Source organism: Ctenopharyngodon idella, chromosome 2 (genome assembly GCF_019924925.1).
Source record: "Ctenopharyngodon idella isolate HZGC_01 chromosome 2, HZGC01, whole genome shotgun sequence".
Classification (NCBI taxonomy): Eukaryota; Metazoa; Chordata; class Actinopteri; order Cypriniformes; family Xenocyprididae; genus Ctenopharyngodon; species Ctenopharyngodon idella.
In genome coordinates, this window is record NC_067221.1 from 12,342,077 (window position 1) to 12,362,659 (window position 20,583).

Consider the following 20,583-nt stretch of genomic DNA (forward strand, 5'->3'; position numbering starts at 1 on the left):
GGGGTCAATAGATTTATAACACCAAGTCAGAGTCTTTGAAAAAAATGAACTAAAAAGCTTGTTCTCCATCTCACATAACAGGTTCAGGTTTCTGAAGACTTAAAGGGATAGTTCACTCAAAAAAGAAAATCTTGTCCTGTACTCACCCTCGTGTTGTTCCAATATGACTGTCTTTGTTCAGTGGAACACAAAAGGAGATGTAAAATGACAGCGTCAGTCACTATTCACTTTCATTATATAGAAAAAAAGATGAAAGTGAATGATGACTAAGGCTGTCAGTCCCTAATATTCTGCCTAACAACTCTTTTTTGAGCTCCGCATAAAAGAACTTCATACAGGTTTAAAATGACATGAATATGGTGAGTAAATGACAGAATTTTGGTAAACGCAAGTGAAACTTCTTAATTTTGATTTATATTTATTTATTTACTTTAAATTGCCTCTGCCTTTTTCCTCTACGGCCAAAAATAGATTCATGATAAACTGAATCAAAGTAGAGTTATTAGTAGTGACCCAAATCTCCGAACAGACGCGACGATATCAAATAACACAGGCTTAATTTTCAAACTACTTTCGCATCCCTTAATGTTCATGATCCCTCTCAGTCACCGCGCTAGAGTGACAGCCAATCAGCGGCTCTGTCGCTTAGACCGCACGAGATTTCAGAGGGAGAGAGAGAGAGAGAGAGAGAGAGAGAGAGGGAGAGGGAGCGCGAGCGGTGATGCTCCGCACAGGGGAGGGGAGAGATAGACACAGGCAGTCCACACAGTACAGTGTCTTCACAGCGCTCAGAGGATACACATCGAAACCAGGACTACTCTCGACTCCTCAGCACTGAGGTGAGTGAAGGAAATTAACTGTACTTATTCATTTTTGCGTTTAATGTAACGGCTCTGCATTGAATATTCACGCGCCATCTGACCCCAACAGTTAGACCTTTGCTTATGCCGTAGACTGACTTTCGTGGATGCGCGTGGATCATGGCTGTCAAAATCGACCGGGATACTTTTTTGCAAACTAGTAAGCTACATATAAGTGATATGTATCATGATAGTAGCAAAACATTTGTGCCATATTATTTCTACGTGTTTATTGTTTATGGATTATTTTAGTCAGTTATTTTTCAGAGCGCGTGAGTTTTATACGCATCGTTATAATAGGCCTATTGCGCGCGATAATGTTGTTTAGGCTACTCTTGTTTTTAATATTCTAATGCAAAATGTTAATAAGATTTCTTGTGGAAAGTTCGGGCTACTGTAGTTTTTCTATAAGCTACAACCTACTGTAAAAATTGTTGTCATCTTTCCATCCGTCCATTTCAATTGTCAAAATAATAACTTTTTCAACTTGATTTTCTTCACCAGTAATTAAATTCAAAGTGGTGAAAGGTGCAATGAAGGTATGTTGTGACATGATGGTTTTACTCAACTAGCTATTAAACTTAATTTTTCAGTTTTATTGGGTTGACATTTTGTAGGGTGTAGCCTATTCACTGTCCATCTCTTGTGTGGAGTGGCAGAAAGTAATGTCCTTAGTTATTTTCATTTCAAGGTCTTTATTTCAGAGGTGATAACACCAAACAATAATTGTATTTTTTTTGCAAGTACAATGTCTATTTATTTTTTATCAGTACTTGTTATATTACAGGTTACATGACAGAGTCTGTCAGTGACTGTGTTGTTTCTTGAACCCTCAGTTAAAACAGAGTTGTTAATTTTAATATTTCATTTTTAAATTATGATTACTAGATATATATATATATATATATATATATACATATATTAGTTAAGCAAAACAAAAAAAATCTCTATATAGTACAGTCTCTATAAAAAAAAAATAAAAAAAAAAGATATCCTTGTCTAGTAATCATGGATGACTGAAAAAGTAATGGAGTAGTCATGGAAATTCAGTGATCAAAAGGTGTGGGAACATGTTCAGACTGTAGCTCTGTTTGAGGCCTTTTTATGTTGGGCACCTGTAGATTTCTGGGTGGATTAATTAAAGTTGTCCTTCTATTATGTAAATTATTCATAAATTCCAGGACTTTTCCTTCAGATTTTATTCAGATGAAGAACCACAGTAGTTGCAAAGTATGCAAAACTTTCTAAAATCTGAGATTTTTTTTTTTTTTTTTTTTTGTACAAGTACAATACAATATTAATATTTGTGCTTTCCAGTCTTTGCGGCAACGCAGTTTTTAATCCACTAAATTACTGGATTTGACACACTGTAATATATCTTTGTCTGGCAAATACTGGTTGAACAACTGTGGTCTTCAGATATGGTTGTTTCTAAGTTGTTCTACTCGTACTTTGTTTGGATTTTAGGCCATATACTGTAGCAAACAGTACACCTCTCAGATAAGATTATTTTTGATAGTTCTAATGTTAAGAATATTTTTGACAAAAAATAAGGAAACTGGTAGATGAGTTTATTCAAGTTGATGTTAGTTAATAACATGCAATGAATGCTAAGATATGCAAGTTTCACTTCAGTTCTCCTTTTTTTATGTTAAACATGGGTCTTTTAAGAGATAATGGGAAGGAATATGCCTACAAAAGCTTCTTTTTTTTTTTTTAAATATATTGAGAAATATGTCACCTAATAATCAAAGCATTAGAAAATGCTTGCAGTTCTGTTTGGGTTCAGATATAGATTGCCAAATTATACATAGATAGAGATAGTAAGGCCATATGACCTTTGACTTGCTTAAATTCTTTGACAACAAAACACATTACAATTGGATGGAGAATAAAGCGCATATAAGTTGTTTTTTATCATGGCCATTTTAATTAAACCTGAGAGGCTATCTGAGAGGTTTATTATTTATTTAAAAACACAAAACATAAAAGCATTTTAATGTCATTTTTCATAGTTGTCATGTTACATTCAAACAAACAGATTTTAAAATATGATGTTCTAACAAACAATAGAATTCTTTTTTGATCAAAAGTGTTTTACACTTTGACAGTCTTAATAGTTTGAGAGTTTTGAGTTGTCAGATTGTGAGGAAGCCTGTATGCAAATGTTTCAGTAGGCTCTGTATGATAATTAGATCGGAGCTATCTGTCACCTGACATGACAATGGCCCAGTAAAAGCTGTGTTTGCTCGCAGGAGATGAAGCAGGATAACATTGATTAGCACATGCACATGATTAATTTCACCCAAGAGTGATTTATGAACCTCCAGCATGCATTTACCTCAATAATGGAATACCACATAAATATCGCAAAAAATTAAGTACTTTAAGACAAAAAAAAAAAAAAAGAAAAGAAAAACTATACTCAAAAAAGCTCTGGACTGGAGTTTAAGCCTATTTTTCGTAGATATGGGTAATTTGCTGTTCTGATGTGTAGAACACTTCCAAAATCAATAGAACAGTGTTTATCTACACCCGCTTTAGTCCAGTACGAGCCGATTGATTTTCTTTACCAATTCATCGTCCGCTATCTGTTTTCAGTTTCCTGGCTTGTTCATGTTTCGTTTTTGTTGTTTGCTAATTCGTACGGATGGAAACGGAGGGGAGGGCGGACGAATGAAACAGTGTCTCAAGTGAATCTTTAAATGGGCTCACAAAGGAAAAAATGTTGTTCTCCATTTCTGTCTATGATAATAAGTTTACATCTTCCAGCAGGGTGTTGTTATTTTCTTTCATCCACATGTCCCTATTGGAAATAGCCTTGGTGTATGAAAGCTCTGGACGTCCTCCATAGATACTCCACACATCAGTCAGTGTGTAAGATGACAGGGCAGATCACAGAGAGTGCGAGTTGGAGGGAATTTGGGGGGAAAAAATAGCATTGATGATGAAAAACAAACTTGAAACGGAATTCGCTATGCACAATGAATATTTCTGCCATTCAGGCGGGTGCTTTAGAATAAATAAGGATCGCTTGCTTTCTTTGTGCTGAGTGCAGTGTGAAATAAGGATGCTGATGACAGAGACACCATGCTGGCGGTCTTGCCATGGCTGTGTTTATGTAAGATGATTTATTCAGTCAGCACATGACTGCTCTGAATGTGACCTGTGACTTTCCCCATCTTAATCACAGTGACCCTGGTGAATTAGGTAAACTTCAGTTCAACTCTCAATCTTTTGAGTGTGTGTACGGTTAATCAAAAGGGTGGGGCACTTTTTGAATTAAAGGGATAGTTCACCAAAAAATGAAAATTACCCCATGATTTACTCACCCTCAAGCCATCCTAGGTGTATATGGCTTTCTTCTTTCAGACAAATACAATCAGAGACATATTAAATAATGTCCTGGCTCTTCCAAGCTTTATAATGGCAGTAAATAGAGGGTGAGATTTTGAAGCCCAAAAAAGTGCAACCATCTATCATAAAAGATATCCACACGGCTCCGGGGGGTTAATAAAGGCCTTCTGAAGTGAAGCGATGTGTTTGTGTAAGAAAAATATTCATTTTTAAAACTTTAAAAACTAAAATAATTAGCTTCCAACAGATGGCCATATGCATCGATTTACGGCAAAAGAGTGAACTCTGACCCGACACATGACGTATTGACGAATGCGGAAGCGAGCAAAACAAGCAAAACAAAACACAGCTCAGGAATTAGAAGTCTAAAAAAAAGGAGAAATGTCGGAGGATTTCGATATAAGAGAAGAGAAGCTTGAGTTTGTTGCCCAGTCCTATTTGTTTGAACAGCTAGAGGCGTCAAAACATACGCTACTCCTACGTTGCGCCAGGGGTTACTTTTTTGGCATAAGTCAACGTGCGTATGACTGTCTGACGGAAGCTAGTTATTTTACTTTTTAAAGTTTTAAATATAGATATTTTTCCTACACAAACACATCACTTCACTTCAGAAGGCCTTTATTAACCCCCCAGAGCCGTGTGGATATCTTTTATGATGGGTAGTTGCACTTTTTTGGGCTTCAAAATCTCATCCTCTATTCACTACCATTATAAAGCTTGAAAGAGCCAGGACATTATTTAATATAACTCCAATTGTACACGTCTGAAAGAAGAAAGTCATATACACCTAGAAGGGCTTGAGGGTGAGTAAATCATGTGGCAATTTTCATTTTTGGGTGAACTATCCCTTTAAACTAAGGATCCTTCAGTCATCAATGTTAAGATTTTGAGATGATTGCTTTGATAAAGCATCATTATTAGCGCAGAAATGCAGCTCAAATTTGTTTTCACGAGTCTGGAGATCCTTTAATCATAGGTTTTTTTTTATTTGTTTTTGAAGTGACTTTTTATTCATGTTTGTAGTGGTTTGCTCAGCTGATGTCTCTGCTGATGTGATCTGCTCTGGCTGGTACATGTCAAAGCGGAGTTCTCCACCCATGTACGCAGAGATACATGAATCCGCTACATCAATTTTTTATAGTCATATACAAGACATCTCTAACTGTCTCCAGATGTCCACCATGTTACACTAGGAGGGAACAAGTCCCATGTGCATGGAAATTTGCGTGTGGCTAATCATCTGGTGGTTGAAATACAGCCCACTGAACTCTATAGCGCTCTCTGTGTAGCGATGTATCTTCTTCAGCGTAATACAGCCTAGATTTGCATAACTGAGAAGCTCCCTCCCTTTGGAAGTTGAAACTGTGTCCACAATATGTGGCGGCACCTAATTACTCACCAGAGCTGAGTTGTCAAAAATTGGCTATCTGCGCAGGCAGCATCCAATCATGTAGTCCACTTTCAGGCACAATAATAGGCCTAATGTCATTAATGTTCCTCTCAGTTGTCATGGTTCTTTCAATTGATTGCTTTCTCTTATTACGTGCGAGTCAGTCCAAAATGAGGCAGAATGTATTACAGCTCTCCAATTTTCAAACCTGCCCTGGACGTGTGTGATATGAATTACACCAGCATCGAAAATGTCCATTCTGTTGAGGAATCACAGTTGTCTCAAACCTAGATTGGTCAGACAATCTAGCCTGGATATTTTCTGCCGGTGACATCTCACACCGAAACTGCGATTACTGATATATTTACCCTTGGAAAAACAAACTATCATACAAGCAGCATGGCCCAAAAGCAAATAGTTATTACCTGGAAGACGACACAGTCAGAATGTGGTCACAGAAAGGGCACAAGCCCCAAGAGCAAAGTGCAAGAAATACAAGACACATACAGATTACTGTATTTCTGATGTATTTAATGGCAAATAAGGTACAGTCTGTTATGGAAAGAAAAAACAAATTTCTTTTGTAAAAGAAGTAGGTATGCACAATATCTTGGCACTTAATCAGTTATCGGCTTATTTTTATTCAATTATGTTTTTAATTATGAGCTTATCAGTTATTTTTAACTAATTATCTTTTGATATTGGATATTTAATTGGTCATCTCCTATTTTTTTTTATTTATATTACCTTTGCTCACTTTAAGCTAATCTTTAACAAATCTGTAAATGTATTGTATATCCATTTTTAATATTCATTGTAATACACAATATCAATGAATTCACTTAAAACAATTGATATGTTTTTATTTTTTATTATTTTAATTAATTTAGACAAACTATAGTAGAATTAATATCAGACATTTATTGTTTATCGTCCACTCCATAACATAAAAAATAATCAGCTTATCAATTATGTTTTTTAATTGGTTGATATTGAATATTTAATTGTGCATACTAATGTCTCATATTTCTTCATTTAGGTTACCTCTGTCATAATTTAACACTCACTTAAAGTTAACCTTTTAAATTAGTGTTAAATGTTTTTCATTTTTCATATTCATTATAATATACAATATTAATATATTCACTTGTAGCATTGATTTTTTTTTTTAACTTATCTAGACAAACTATTGTAGCATTTTAATATCATCCATTTACTGTTTATCGTCCATAACATTAAAAAAATCTTATCGCATATGGCTTATCGTACTGTATCAGTATTGACAAATCCAGGGCCGGCAAAGTTCAGCTTTTCCGCTGTTGCTTTCTTTCTTTGGGCAACGAAAGAAAACAAAAAAAAAAGAAAGAAAAGAAGTCAGTTTTAATCAACAGCCTTTAACCTTTGCTCTCTGCTTGCCTTCGGCATATACGTTGGCTTTTAATTCTAAGAATTTTCCAGTTGACACTCACAGGGTTTATTTATTTGTGGTCACAGAACATTGGGATTTTCAACTGTATTGTTGCACTTGTTAATGTCAATAAATGTCATTATTGATTATTTCTGTTGATATATATATATATTTATTTATTTTTTTTTTTTCCGTTCCTTGTCGTGTGGGGCCTGAACTATATCAACAAAGATGCAGAATCAAATGTCAAAGTATGTTGTGATTGCAATCAAGATGACTTTGTGTGACCTTTTGAAATGGAAGCATTGTTACCTTGATTGTAAAAATCCTGTCTTTAAGACTTCTTCCTCAAAGCAAGGGTTAGAGGCATAAAACAACACAATGAATTACGACCTAGTCAAGAACGGTTCCGTTTAGATACCTTCATGTAAATCACAGCCATAAATTGAAACGTAGTCTGGGGGTTAAACAACCACGTCGCAGTCTATCTGAAACACAGGTCTCTTGTGTTTACCAAGGTAAAGGTGCCACACTTACAAGATGTTTTGAGTCTGAGGATGAGTTAATGGCATTGTCAAGTTGTAAAAGGGCCTTCAGGGTAGAACACACAATAAATATCAACTATGATACGAAAAAGAGTCTGTTTGACTTTGACAGCCTCTGCAAACTCTATTAACAACGTGTTTGTGATTTGCGTATTTGTCAGTCGTGGAAGTGACAAGTAAACAAGCACGCATGTAAACACGCACGCACAAAACAACCAGACGCAGAGACATTTGCATTGCAATGGGAGCTGCATTCCAGGGCTGAATCACAATGCTGAAGGGAGGCTGCTGTCTCGTAGGCTCCCGCGGAGCTCTTTACACAGGCCGTAAAACTGCGGTTCCCACGGCTTCTCCTCTGCCTCGTGAGGGGAACCCTAAACAAACACCTCACAATGCTGTTATGGGATTACAGGGGAACCTTTCCAGCTCCACTGTAAACGCCAGGGCCACACTGACACAAAGGTTAACAGGTGTTTTGTGCTATCTATTTGAACAGTCTGCACCAATTGACAAAGGAAGGACAAGCTGCAGTCTATCACGCGATGCTCTCGTGAGCAAATGAATGGTATGCGGCTAAATGGGGATTTGAGGCATATTTGATTTTAGCAGGTTTGGCTAAATTGCTTTAATTCACCACACAGTACGGTCTGCTCTAGGCAATTTGTGTGGCAAAAACACACGCTTTCACCGTCTTTATGGCCGACCAGGAAAAGCAGATTCTAAGTCAGTGGCACAACATTGCTTCCAGATCACATTATGGCCTCTCTCGTTACGTAATTAAGAGGACCCATCTGGTACGGGCAGCGCTCCCTGACACTAATTGTGTTGGTGTGCACATGGCCATCCCATTGAGCAAAAAAAGACCTCCAACATTTGAATCCATTATCTCCTACTGTTCAGATTAAGGCGCACATGTTTCCAGGGAGATTATGGTGCAGGGTCGGGGGACGCCTGTGTCTTGTGGGGTCGAGACTTGAGGATTAAGTCTATGGTGTTGGTTAAGCACTTCCAGCAATCTAGTCACATGCCGGGAGTATGTTACAATGTGCTGTGTTATAACAAGTGACTCTTATATGTGTGTGTAGAGTTAATCGGTTTTTACTGATATTCATACTTTTCATACTTTTTAGCTTAATCAGTTAGGGGGTTCTTTAACATTGGGCCTGTTTGGCAAGTCTCTAAAGAATAGCACCCAATAATAGGTAATGTAATTTAATGTACTATTTTGATGATTTATAATACTAATGATAATAATTATTATTATTATAGCAAAATATATGGCATTTTGTTCATAATAATAATAATAATTATTATTATCATTATTACTGTTGTTATTGTTAGCTAAATTATGTGCATTATATTTTTGTTATAATAACAATAATTATTCTTATTGCAAATTAAAATAAAAAAAATAAAAGTGATACAAATAATAATAAAAAGTGATTTAATGTTATTGTTATAATTAACACAGCACAATCATATTAATTATATTTTATCATAATAATAATTATAATAAAAATAATAATGCATATGTTGTAGACTTAGATCATTTGTGTCAAATAGCAGAAATAAAATGTCATTTCAAAATTAGTTTGGAATATCAGTCATCAGATACTTAATTATTAAAGACCCCCTGTGGTGAAAATCAAGTTTTTAATGTTGTTTATATGTCTATGTGGTGTTTTTAATATGCTTTAAAACAAACCATGTGCAAATTCATAAGTCAATACCATTGCTGAGTATTTTCTCTTTAAAACTACGGTGATCTAAAGACAGTTTGAAAAACACTGGTGTTTCTTACATCGCAAACTACCTTGTAACCAATCACGTCAACATGCCGGCAGGCTTTAGCATATCATTAACTATGACTGATCTGAAGCAGGGGAGTCTCAAGAGAAGCCAGGTTATCCTGGTATATTTTTCTGTTGATTAAAAAATTGTGTAGATTTAGCAATATAGCGTGTGTATGATGTATATTACGATGTTATGACGAATATGCCTTTTTCCACTGACGTTCTAAGGTGTTTAAAGCATTTCTAAGGATACTGATTTTTAGAAGGCAGCTGACTGACTCGCGAACAAGAACATGGTTTGTGTAACATTAGCAACACATTATTAGCTGTTTGATAACAAGCAAAAGGCTAATCATATTAATTACCATTATGTGTCTGACGTTGTAAAAAGCTCTCTGAGCTCGTGCGAATGAGAGGAGGCGGGGCTAATTAGCATATTCATAGATTTGTGTATACTAAATGAAGCAAGGGTGTAGAGATACATTCAAGCTATTTTACGGAAATTTTTGTTCATGGGAAAAAAAAAAACATTTAAATATGTAATTGTGGTGATCAAAAATGAGTTTTAAGGGATAAAAGTATTGACTACAGAGGGACTTTAACATTAAAATAATCCATCAGTATCAATCATAAAAACAGTATATCAATCGATCGTGTGCTGTTATATGATACTCCCATCCTTTTGGTTGTACCAGCTGCAAAAACAGCACAGTGTTTACCTGCTTACCATCACTGATTTATTTCACATCTTAGCCTTTTTGCCATCAGGTAAATGTGTTATTGCATTTAAACTTCAAGTGATGTGTATAAATAGCCCTGGCAAATGTAGGCTAGGTCAGATATGGGAAAAAACGTATGTCTAAAATGAATAAATCAATCATCGCTTACAGCCGAGCTAGAGTGTTGCAGGATAAGTGATACCTTAGCATTCGAAAACCCAGCTGTCTAGACAGCCCTTTTCCCCCCAAACAGACAAATCAATATATATTGATTACCCGCTATGCCCTGGGGAACGACACGGATACGCTGCTTGGCAGGCAAGTGCAGCGAACGGACCGAAGAGGAGCTCGAATCTGTTTAAGTGTGCCACCCTGACTGAATTTGTGTTCACCTGATCTCGACTTTGCCTCTCATGCACTGTTGCTCAGCGGTAGGAAGAGAACCGCAATCAAACATGGCACATGTCTCCTACCATTTGCTCGTGCGAAATGAGTACTAGCTGGAGAGTTTTCTCTTAGTGTTTTCACTAAGATGTGATGTAGCCAGAAGCTACATCAGAATTTCTTAGCAGAGGCAAAAATAAATAAATAAATACATAATAATAAAAAAAAAATTGATTCTCACAGCTCAGAAAAATCAAACATTTATGCTATCACTATCATGAGATGCTCTATCATGTACCTTGGCTATGCAAACAAGAATGACCTATTTAAAAACCATGGCGTCTAGTCTTTCTAGTTAATGGCTGGTGGTCCGGTGCCTTATTCATTTTAATAGAGAGCCCGGAGACAGTGTGTGGCATTAGCTAGCTCTGTTTCTCTCTGCTCTGCTGGTCTGTGTTCCTGCAGCAAGACTTGTTACCTGTCGCCTCCCTCCTCGCTGCCCGTGGCTGACATTCTCCTTCTCTCACTCCTAATTGCCCCTGTGGGACTTATCAGTGCTGCTGTGGCTGTCTGCAGCGTGGCAGAGCTTTCAGCGAGGGCCGCGCTTGGGGCCCCGCCTCTCTCTCTTTCTCTGTGGCACTTCCTGCCGCCTGACCGACTCCCCGCGTCCTCCACAGGTGTCGCCGGTCTTCCTCTTCCTCCCTCACCTGTCAGCCCCCAACTCGCTCGTGTTCCCGAAGGGCCTCTGAGGGGACTGTGTCTTTGAAAGAAAAATAAAAAACAAAACCATAAAAAAATAGGACATCTGATGTCTCAAGGTCAGACTGCATGGTAAATTGCCTGATCTGAAAATAACAGCAGATAATGTTCAGGCAGACGCGAGTGAGGTGCCATTGAGGTTAATTTGTTTTGTCTGTGTTTTGGATAGCAGACAACTGTGGCGCAGTTTATGGCAGGCACCCGGAGAGTTAATTACTTTATCGTTGCATTAATTGAAACATGAAAAATGTAAACATGCTAGTGTAACAGAGTCAGTTTAAGGGTGATGTGTGTAATTTATTCCATGTGGGTTGAATTCTCAGAAAAGTGTGAAATAGCATCTGGTTGTTTTGAGCTTTCACACTAGTTTGACACAGCAATATTGACTCAACCAATGGCGTGAGTTTGGGGCGGGACTATTTGAGTTGCGACCAATCGCTGACAGAGGGAGCGTTTGGAAAAATCGTCATTATTTTTGCAGTTCGATTTAGTGATGCTAGTGACACCAAAATTATACACTGCAGCTTTAAAGGTGTGGTTGATTATGATTTTTAACTTTTTTAACTTTAGTTAGTGTGTAATGTTGCTGTTAGAGCATAAACAACATCTGCAATGTGACGACGCTCAAAGTTCAATGCAAAGGGAGATTTTTTCTTTTAAAGAATTCGCTGTTTAAGGACTACAACAAACGTCTGGTAGGGACTACAACGAGCATCTTCCCATGTCGGTGACATCACTAACCCTAAAATTTACATAAACCCTGCCCCCGAGAACATGCAAAAAGGGGCGAGGCTATGTTGGGCTGCTTTAGAGAAGAGGAAGAGTTTTTTACGTCATTTTACGCCAGACTGCTTCACAAATGAGGGTCAATTCAATGCTGGATTTGCACAAAACATTAACATGACGGCACATGCTAGTCGATGAGTTGAATCAACTCCACAGCAACTACATAAATTTATCCACTAACCATTCAGAAACGTCCAGTTGCAATCTAAAAGTTGTAACTTTTTCCTGGGTCTCCGGAAAGCAGGCCGGGAGCAGCAGCTCATTTGCATTTAAAGAGACACACACAAAAATGGCATGTTTTTGCTCACAGCCAAACAGGGGCAAATTTGCCAAGCTATAATAAATGATCTGTGGGGTATTTTGAGCTGAAACTTAACAGACACATTCTGAAGGCAGAGACTTAAATTACATCTTGTAAAAGGGGCATTATAGGTCCCCTTTAAGTTAATTGTAAAGTTTGCCAAAATACTGTTTATATGATAATGATAATAATATTAATAAAAAATTAGCCAGGGGCAACCAACATAAAGTTTTCTAAATCCCAGCATACCAGAACAAAAAACCTGTCTCCCATTTTTTATTTGAAAATATACCTAAAAATAAATCTTAATTTCACCATTTACTCTCACCATGCTGTGCCATGTAGAGCATGCTGGAAATTGGATGTTGCTTCAATGCAAACAAATTAAGCAAAGTTCTATGTTTAAATTATTAAATTTAAATACATTATTTTATATATATATATATATATTTTCAAAATATCTTTTGCTTTTTACAGAAGAAAAAAAGTCATACAGGATGAGGTTAATAGGCACGTGTATTATCACCCTCTGGTGATCAGTAGCAGGTTTAAGGACATGAATGAAAATTAAAAATTATTTACGGTCATTTTTATTTTAGTTTAGTTAGGTTTAGAGTGATGAAAATTTATTTTATTCTACTTTATTTTTCCCAATGTTTTTTTTTTTTTTCAGTTGACAATTTTTTTAAAAGTAGTTTTTGTCTTTTTTTAAGTTGACGATAATAACCTTGGTTTGGAACAGCATTAGGGTAAGTACTGTAAATGGTCACAGATTTTTCATTTTTGTCTGTATTATTCTTTTAAGGTACTCAATCACAGTATTAATCTGATTTAAAGAGTATAGTGTTATGGATCAGCATGTATCAAATGACACAACGGTGAGCATGTAAAATGAAGTGCTATGTGAAACACTATGTGAAACCATAGTGCCCCATTGTGTTCTCTTAGGTTTGTGCTTATATTTAAAGACAGCAGGGGAATTTTCATCCTTCACTATCCATCTCCCTCCCAGCAGGATGGACTTGTAAATGAACGAGCAGACATTTTGTGCTGGAAACTGTGTCTGTTCACTCTGACACACCATGTAACAAAACCGCTTTAGATCCAGCTGAGTTCCCCCGGCAGGACTGTGTCAAGGGATTTGCCAGGTCACAGAGCTGAGCAAAATGGCTGCCTGAGTTTGACTAATGTGCTCCAGGAGCCCGCTCTCTTTGCCCAGGAGTTTTGGGTGGCTGAAATTCATTAAAGAGCAGCATCCGTAAACTACAATTGTTGGACATAAGAGGGCTCCAACATCTCCCATTTTGCTTTCCTGTTTGTACTGAAATGCCCACATAGAATCATACACACACTTATGTTTATACATACATAGAGCCCCCATGATAATTTCTAGCTCATTGACTTTGACAGTAAATCAATATCCTGTGCTATCTATTGTTACCTAATTCAATTAGACCAATTCATAAAGCAGAACATAATGGAGCTAATGGAAAGCACTATTAGGGGAATAGCTGCACCATTTAAGTCATGCACGGAACTACGAAAGTCAATTCGGCGTCGCAATTGTGCATTTCCATCTGAATCACTGGCCCTCAACCGTCGCTCTTCCCGGATGAAGGGCGATGTTGACCTGATGCATTTTTACACTGACGGAGAGAGGTGCGCCAATGTCGCAAGCAATATTGTAAATCAAAAAACCAGAGGTACTTAAATGCGATTCATTGAGAGGCCCGCGTCTCCCCTTCACCACTTTGCGCAATCACATTTGCAATCTGCTTGATAAAGTGCGAGAGGGAGCGAGGGCAGGCGTTCAGTCACAGACAAAGCCACAGATTGATGTGGAAACAGGAAACGTGCTGATTGCTGATTATTATGTGGTGGCAGGAAGCTTTTGTCTTTCAGACTGTCATTCCAGCAGGTCAGTTCAGAGCCAGCAGGCTATTGTGACCATGCATGCTGATAAAACCCAACACACATTGGTTGTGTTTTTTTTTTTTTTTTTTTCGAAGAAACACTGAATTCAATAGCGCTGTGCGTGTTCAGATCTTTAAAGCAGGGCATTTAGAGAGCATGCGTATTGATTCATTGATTACAGATTTGTGAGTGCTCGCCCATTGGCCTGCTTTGCAGTATTTTAGGAGTCGGAGGTTAATGGCTAGGTGGGGGGAAAAAACCTTTCTGCCTTTTATCATGATGGCTGCAGCACTTTGAATGGCCTCTGGTTTTATTCTTCATGAATGTGGGACACCAATTATATAGATATCAGAGCCTCGGCCACAAGACTTGCAGTGGAATTGGTATCTTATGGAGAATGTTTCAAAGATATCTTTAATAAGGGGATGGCTGTCGTATGATACAGGAGCTGAAGTTGCCTTTAATTAGGAAGGGAAGCATTCCCAGCAGCCCTAGGATAACACTCTGAGACTTTGCCCAATAACTGATTGTTTTTCAATTCCTTTCTCTCTCTTATTACAGGTACTGTGTGGCTCGTTGGCAGCAGGAAGGACTATGAGGGTGGCTGCCACCTGCACTGCAGAGCTCTGTAACTTTGGCAGATAGGATCATTATCCCCCTGTAAGACACCCTAAGAGCGGGAAAGATGAGGACTTGGATTGTACTTCTTCTGTGGGCATGTGCACACCAAACTGTGAATGCAGTTGCCCTTTCAAGAGGGCTGGTTCGAAGGAAAACCAAAGAAATTGAAGGACAGCAAGACAAAGAGTTGCTCAAACGTTCAAAGAGAGGATGGATGTGGAAACAGTTTTTTCTGCAAGAGGAATACACAGGAACGGAACACCAATATATTGGCAAGGTAAGGGATCATGTTTCTATTTCAGGGTATAAAGGTGGTCTGAGCAATGCTGGAGTAATGTTGATGGAGTCGATTGCAGAGATAGATTTGGTTTCATCACTCCTTCTAATTCTGTCTTCTGAGGTTAATAAACAGAGAATGATCCAAACTGTGGCTAAGACATATGTAGGGATCTCCAGCACAGAGCCTGCTGGATTTGAGATAAGGAGCAGGGTGAAATCTGACCTCCTTGGTACCTCACACTTCATCTGAAGCTCAGAGCTGTGGTGGATCAAAGATTAAAATAAAGTATAACAGCTTGCTACTGTTGCTTGTAGCAGAAGATCTCAAACTGTGGCCCTCAGGTGGTCAGCGACACACCTCAGAATTTACAGTACTAAAAATAAGGTTGTTAATCCGTTAAAAAGTTTGGTTACACTTTAGTTTAGGGTCCAATTCTCACTATGAACTAGTTGCTTATTAGCATGTATATTACTGGGATATTGGCTGTTTATTAGTACTTATAAAGCACATATTAATTCCTTATTCTGCATGACCATATTCTATGTCCCATTAATCCTACACAAATCCTACCCAGTACCTAAACTTAACATCTACCTTTCTAACTATTAATTAGGAGTAATTAGGAGTTTACTGAGGCAAAATTTGTAGTTAATAGTTAGTTAATAGTTAGAATAATTGGACCCTTACTTAAAGTGTGACCAAAAGTTCCTTTAAAAACATAATTCAGTTGCAAACAGAATATGGGGGCTCAAGATGCATCATATTAGTGAGGCTGTGTTTCAAATTTATATTAAATATCTCACCAGTATTACAAATCTGATGATACTGATAAGTGTCGTCTCATCTTATGGCTGAAAGCTGGTACGTTATAATGTACAATATGAAAAATATATATGAATGAGATTACATTTAACAGTGTTATTAAATTATTATTTTTAATAAAGATTAGATGATATAAATGTAATCTAAATGTAAAATTTAGGGGAAATTAACATATACAATTACAAAAAAATAATGGCAAAACAACGATATACAGTAGTACCAATACATCCATGAATATACACTGTCGTTCCAAGGTTTGGGGTTAGTAAGATTTTTATTTAATACCTTTGCTCAGAAAGGACACATTAAATTAATAAAAAGTAAAAAAAAAAAAAAAAAAAGTTATATATTTCAAAGAAATGCAGTTTTTTCTATTTATCAAAAAATCCTGAAAAAAAAAAATGGTATCACGTTTTCACAAAAATATAAGGCAGCACAACTGTTTTCAACATTAAAGGGTTAGTTCACCCAAAAATGAAAATAATGTTGTTAATTCTCACCCTCATGTCGTTCTACATCCGTAAGACCTTCATTCATCTTTGGTACTAAAAACATATTCAAAACAGTTCACGTGAGTACAGTGGTTCTACCTTAATATTATAAAGTGGCGAGAATACTTTTTGTGCACCAAAAAAACAAAATAACGACTTTTCAACAATATCCAGTGATGGCCGATTTTCAAAACACTGCTTTGAATCTTTTGTTTCGAATCAGCGGTTTGGATCGCGTGTCAAACTGCCAAACTGCTCAAATCACGTGACTTTGGCGCTCCGAACAGCTGATTCGAAACAAAAGATTCGAAGTGTTTTGAAATCGGCCATCACTAGATATAGTTGAATAAAGTCGTTATTTTTGGGGGGGGGTTTTGCGCACAAAAAGTATTCTTGTTGCTTTATAATATTAAGGTTGAACCACTGTACTCACGTGAACTGTTTTAAATATGTTTTTAGTACCTTTCTGGGCACTGAAAGTGTAAATTATCTTGCTGTCAATGCAGGCCTCACTGAGCCATCGGATTTAATCAAAAATATCTTAATTTGTGTTCTAAAGATGAACGAAGGTCTTACGGTTGTGAAACGACATAAAGGTGAATAATTAATGACAGAATTTTCATTTTTGGGTGAACTAATCCTTTAATAATAATACAAAATGTGATAATTACTGTTTTTTTTTTAACTTTATTTTTGATCAAATAAATGTAGTTTGGTGAACTTGAGACTTCTTTCAAAACATTTAAAAATCTTACCAACCCCAAACCTCTAAACAGTAGTGTATGCTATACAATATTGAATATTTATTATTTTGAATTGGATTGTAAAATTAACAAGTGCAATAACGTTATGTAGTTCTGTGTGTTTGTAGAGGCTGTTCTGCATGACACCAGTCAAGGAACTGATAATGGTCTTTACAGGAGTAGTGATATGAATCTAAATATAGCACCATCTTTTTTACACAGCCCTTAAATTTGCACTCGAGAGAGGTGAATTAACTAGGTGGTACTTGGATGTTCTTATTTGATCAAAGGTGGTACTTGGCCTGAAAAGTCTGAGAACCACTGGTTCAGAGACTCAAAAGCCTTGCAAAGGATAACCAACCAGTGGATTATTCATGTGAGATGTTGCAAGCGCAGAATTCACAAAGCTCTCATTGTTATGGACATTATGTGTCTGGATCATGTAGCAGTCAGTGTGCAGTAGAAGCAGCCATTTCTATAATGTTCAGAGGGAAAATCATGAAGAGCAAAAGAGCCATTGTGTTTGAATGGTCTTTTGTATTTTACTACCCTATTTTACCGTAACAAAGCGGCTTATTCGAGTGGAAAGAAGTGTCAAATCATTCTCTCACTCCTCTATCAGATGTCATTGTCAAAGCTAATCATATCACACCTTCAGCTCTAAAATGTGATGTTCCCATCAATCAGTTTAATCATTTCGGGTAACAATAGTGAATAGCACAAATTTAAAACTGCTTCATACACACATCTTATAGAGACGAGAAGTAAAAAAGTTTGATTTACCTCATAAATATCTGACAAAAGTGGTTGTACCAAGAGATACCATGCGGCAGCGTCACTGTTCATAATAGACAGGCATTCACCTTGATTGCACATTCACCATGTTGTACTTTCATCAGATATGCCATCAGAATTCAATTCCACAAGGACTCATTTTCACATATTTACCATGGAGTACCTGTCTATTGCTATTTTCCCGCTGTAGTATTTCTTCATTGTTTTATTCCTTCAAAATCAACGGATATTGAATATATTCAGAATATCGAATGCAATACATATTCATGAGCCCTATCAACAGCAGAATGAGCGGAGGTGCTGATGAAATGCTTGAATTGCTTCCTCTCAACAGCTTCACTCAGATATGGATAAAGGAGACGGCACAGTGATGTACGTTCTCACAGGTGAAGGTGCAGGGACGATCTTTGTGATAGATGCCAACTCAGGAGATCTGCATGCTACCAGGAGCCTGGACAGAGAGGAGAAACCTTTCTACACGCTCCGAGCTCAGGCTGTCAACAAGAAGACCGGTGTCCCACTGGAGCCAGAGACCGAGTTTATTGTGAAACTACACGACATTAATGACAATGAGCCCAAGTTCGACAAGGAGGTTTATACAGCGTCCGTACCTGAGAGGTCACACACTGGTAAGATTCGGAAGTTTCAAAAACAAGCACTGAAAGACTTGTGAGAGCACATTAATTATATCAATACTGTGGAAATGTTACAAAACAATCTACTGCTTAGTATAGTAATATAAAACAGGATTGTAACTTGTCATATTTCTTTAAGAAGATTTCATCCAAACCTGTATGGCCCTGTTTCCACTTGGTATTAAGATGCGTTTTGGCCGATCAGATCACAAGTAGACAACGCTAAATACAGGTGTAAAAGGGGTGTAAAACGTTTTGAGCTTGTCCACTTTCGACAACTTCCAGAGGTAGTCGAAAACGCATTCAACCGGATTGCTTTCGTAGTGGGAACACTCATGTGTTCGAACAGCCACTAAAGACCGCCTACTCTCTGACTTAATGCGTAAACATTATGGGAAGCGCTAGCCAGATGGGATTTAAACTTTGTAAGCTGAAGACCCAAGTTTGGTTTGAAAACTAAAAATGTACCAAGCACAATGTTCTCTCACCATTCCTGATTTCTAACACGCACTCACCGCGTTTGCCGTGGTCTTGCGGCTGTCAGAGCAGAAACGAAAGCTGCTGCTCTCCATATGTTTTTCCATCATCTCCGGGCACGTTCATATGTAAATTGTGCAAACTTTTTTTGTCCATTAGATCGAAAGATCTGAAAAAACCCATACATTTACCCACCCATAGACCCTCCCCTCAAAGAAATCAGGACAGAAATGGTTGAAAGTGGACAAAAGAGACAGATTAAAATACCAGGTGCAAACGGGTATGTCCGACCAAAACGCATCTTAATACCAGGTGAAAACAGGGCCTATGAGTTTCTTTTTTCTGTGAGCACATCAGGATATTTTTTGAAGAATGTCAAGTCAAGTCAAGTCACCTTTATTTATATAGTGCTTTTTACAATGCAGATTGTGTCAAAGCAGCTTTACAGTGATAACTGGTATATAATTTTGGCTGCACAGCACTTTTTTCAATGCAGTGTAACTGAAAACGGTATGTTAAATGGTGACTGGATCTTTCAAGCTTTAATTAGGATGCAAATTCAATAGTTTTAGTCGTTATTTACTGATAATCTTCCCCTGAAGAACTATTAACTGCTAAAACTGGATCACTGAATCAGTAAGTTGAACTTGAGAACCAAAATAGTCCGATTCTTGAATGAATCATTCATACATTCAATTACTTAGTCCTAGAAAAGATTGTCAAGCACATTCTTCCTATTTTCTCCTTTTTGCTTTCCACTGAAGAACGAAAGTCATAACAAACGTCATGAGAGCAAGTGCATAATGACAGATTTTTCCATTTTATGCTGTAGGTGAACTAATTTCTTGAACAAATTTCTTATTTTTCAGGCACCTATGTCACTCAAGTTACTGCCCAGGATGCAGATGATGAAATGTTTGGCTACAGTGCAAAGCTTTCCTACAGCATCAGCCAGGGTCATCCATACTTCTCAGTAGAGCCACATACAGGTCAGTCCATGTTGAACTGTTATATCATAGACAGAAATGGGGAAATAGACAGAGAGAGAGACAGAGAGAATGTGTATCTGTATAATTTGATATGGGGCAAGGGTTGCACTGCAGCTCTGTCGTTCAAGCATTTTAGCCGAGCAAATTCGCCCAGCGAGTTTAATCATTGCTAATGTGTGCCCTGGAACATTTCCCGCAGAGGTCTTTGTTTAAACAAAAGAGAAATAGAAACACAAAAGCTCCCATGGCAGATTAGTGTCCAGCTTAACACTGATATGCTTTAGCCCAGATGGGACACGAACGATGATGTCCATGAGCACATGAAATCCTAAGACCGAAAAAAGGGATATTCATTAGAGGTGGAGGTTAATCTGAGAACATTTGTGCCATTCAAAGAAGCAGCAGGGCCTGGATTCTTCTTTACGTGAATTACTGGATTTGTCTTTTGCCTTTTTTGGGTCTAACCGAGATGTCAGGCGTTCATTACTTCTGTAATGTGACGTAACAGGATGTT

At 37.5% G+C, this 20,583-nt stretch overlaps 1 protein-coding gene across 1 annotated transcript in view; it reads left to right on the forward strand.

Moving 5' to 3' along the window:
• Positions 1–716: 716 nt before the first annotated feature.
• The window catches only part of cdh6 (cadherin 6), a 34,849-nt gene continuing 14,982 nt past the window's right edge, over positions 717–20,583 (forward strand). Inside the window, exons 1-4 of the mRNA XM_051872804.1 lie at positions 717–839; positions 14,778–15,114; positions 18,303–18,597; positions 19,950–20,069. Coding sequence (XP_051728764.1) covers positions 14,902–15,114; positions 18,303–18,597; positions 19,950–20,069 — 628 coding nt within the window. The 5' untranslated portion in view covers positions 717–839; positions 14,778–14,901. The remainder of the gene's footprint in view (positions 840–14,777; positions 15,115–18,302; positions 18,598–19,949; positions 20,070–20,583) is intronic.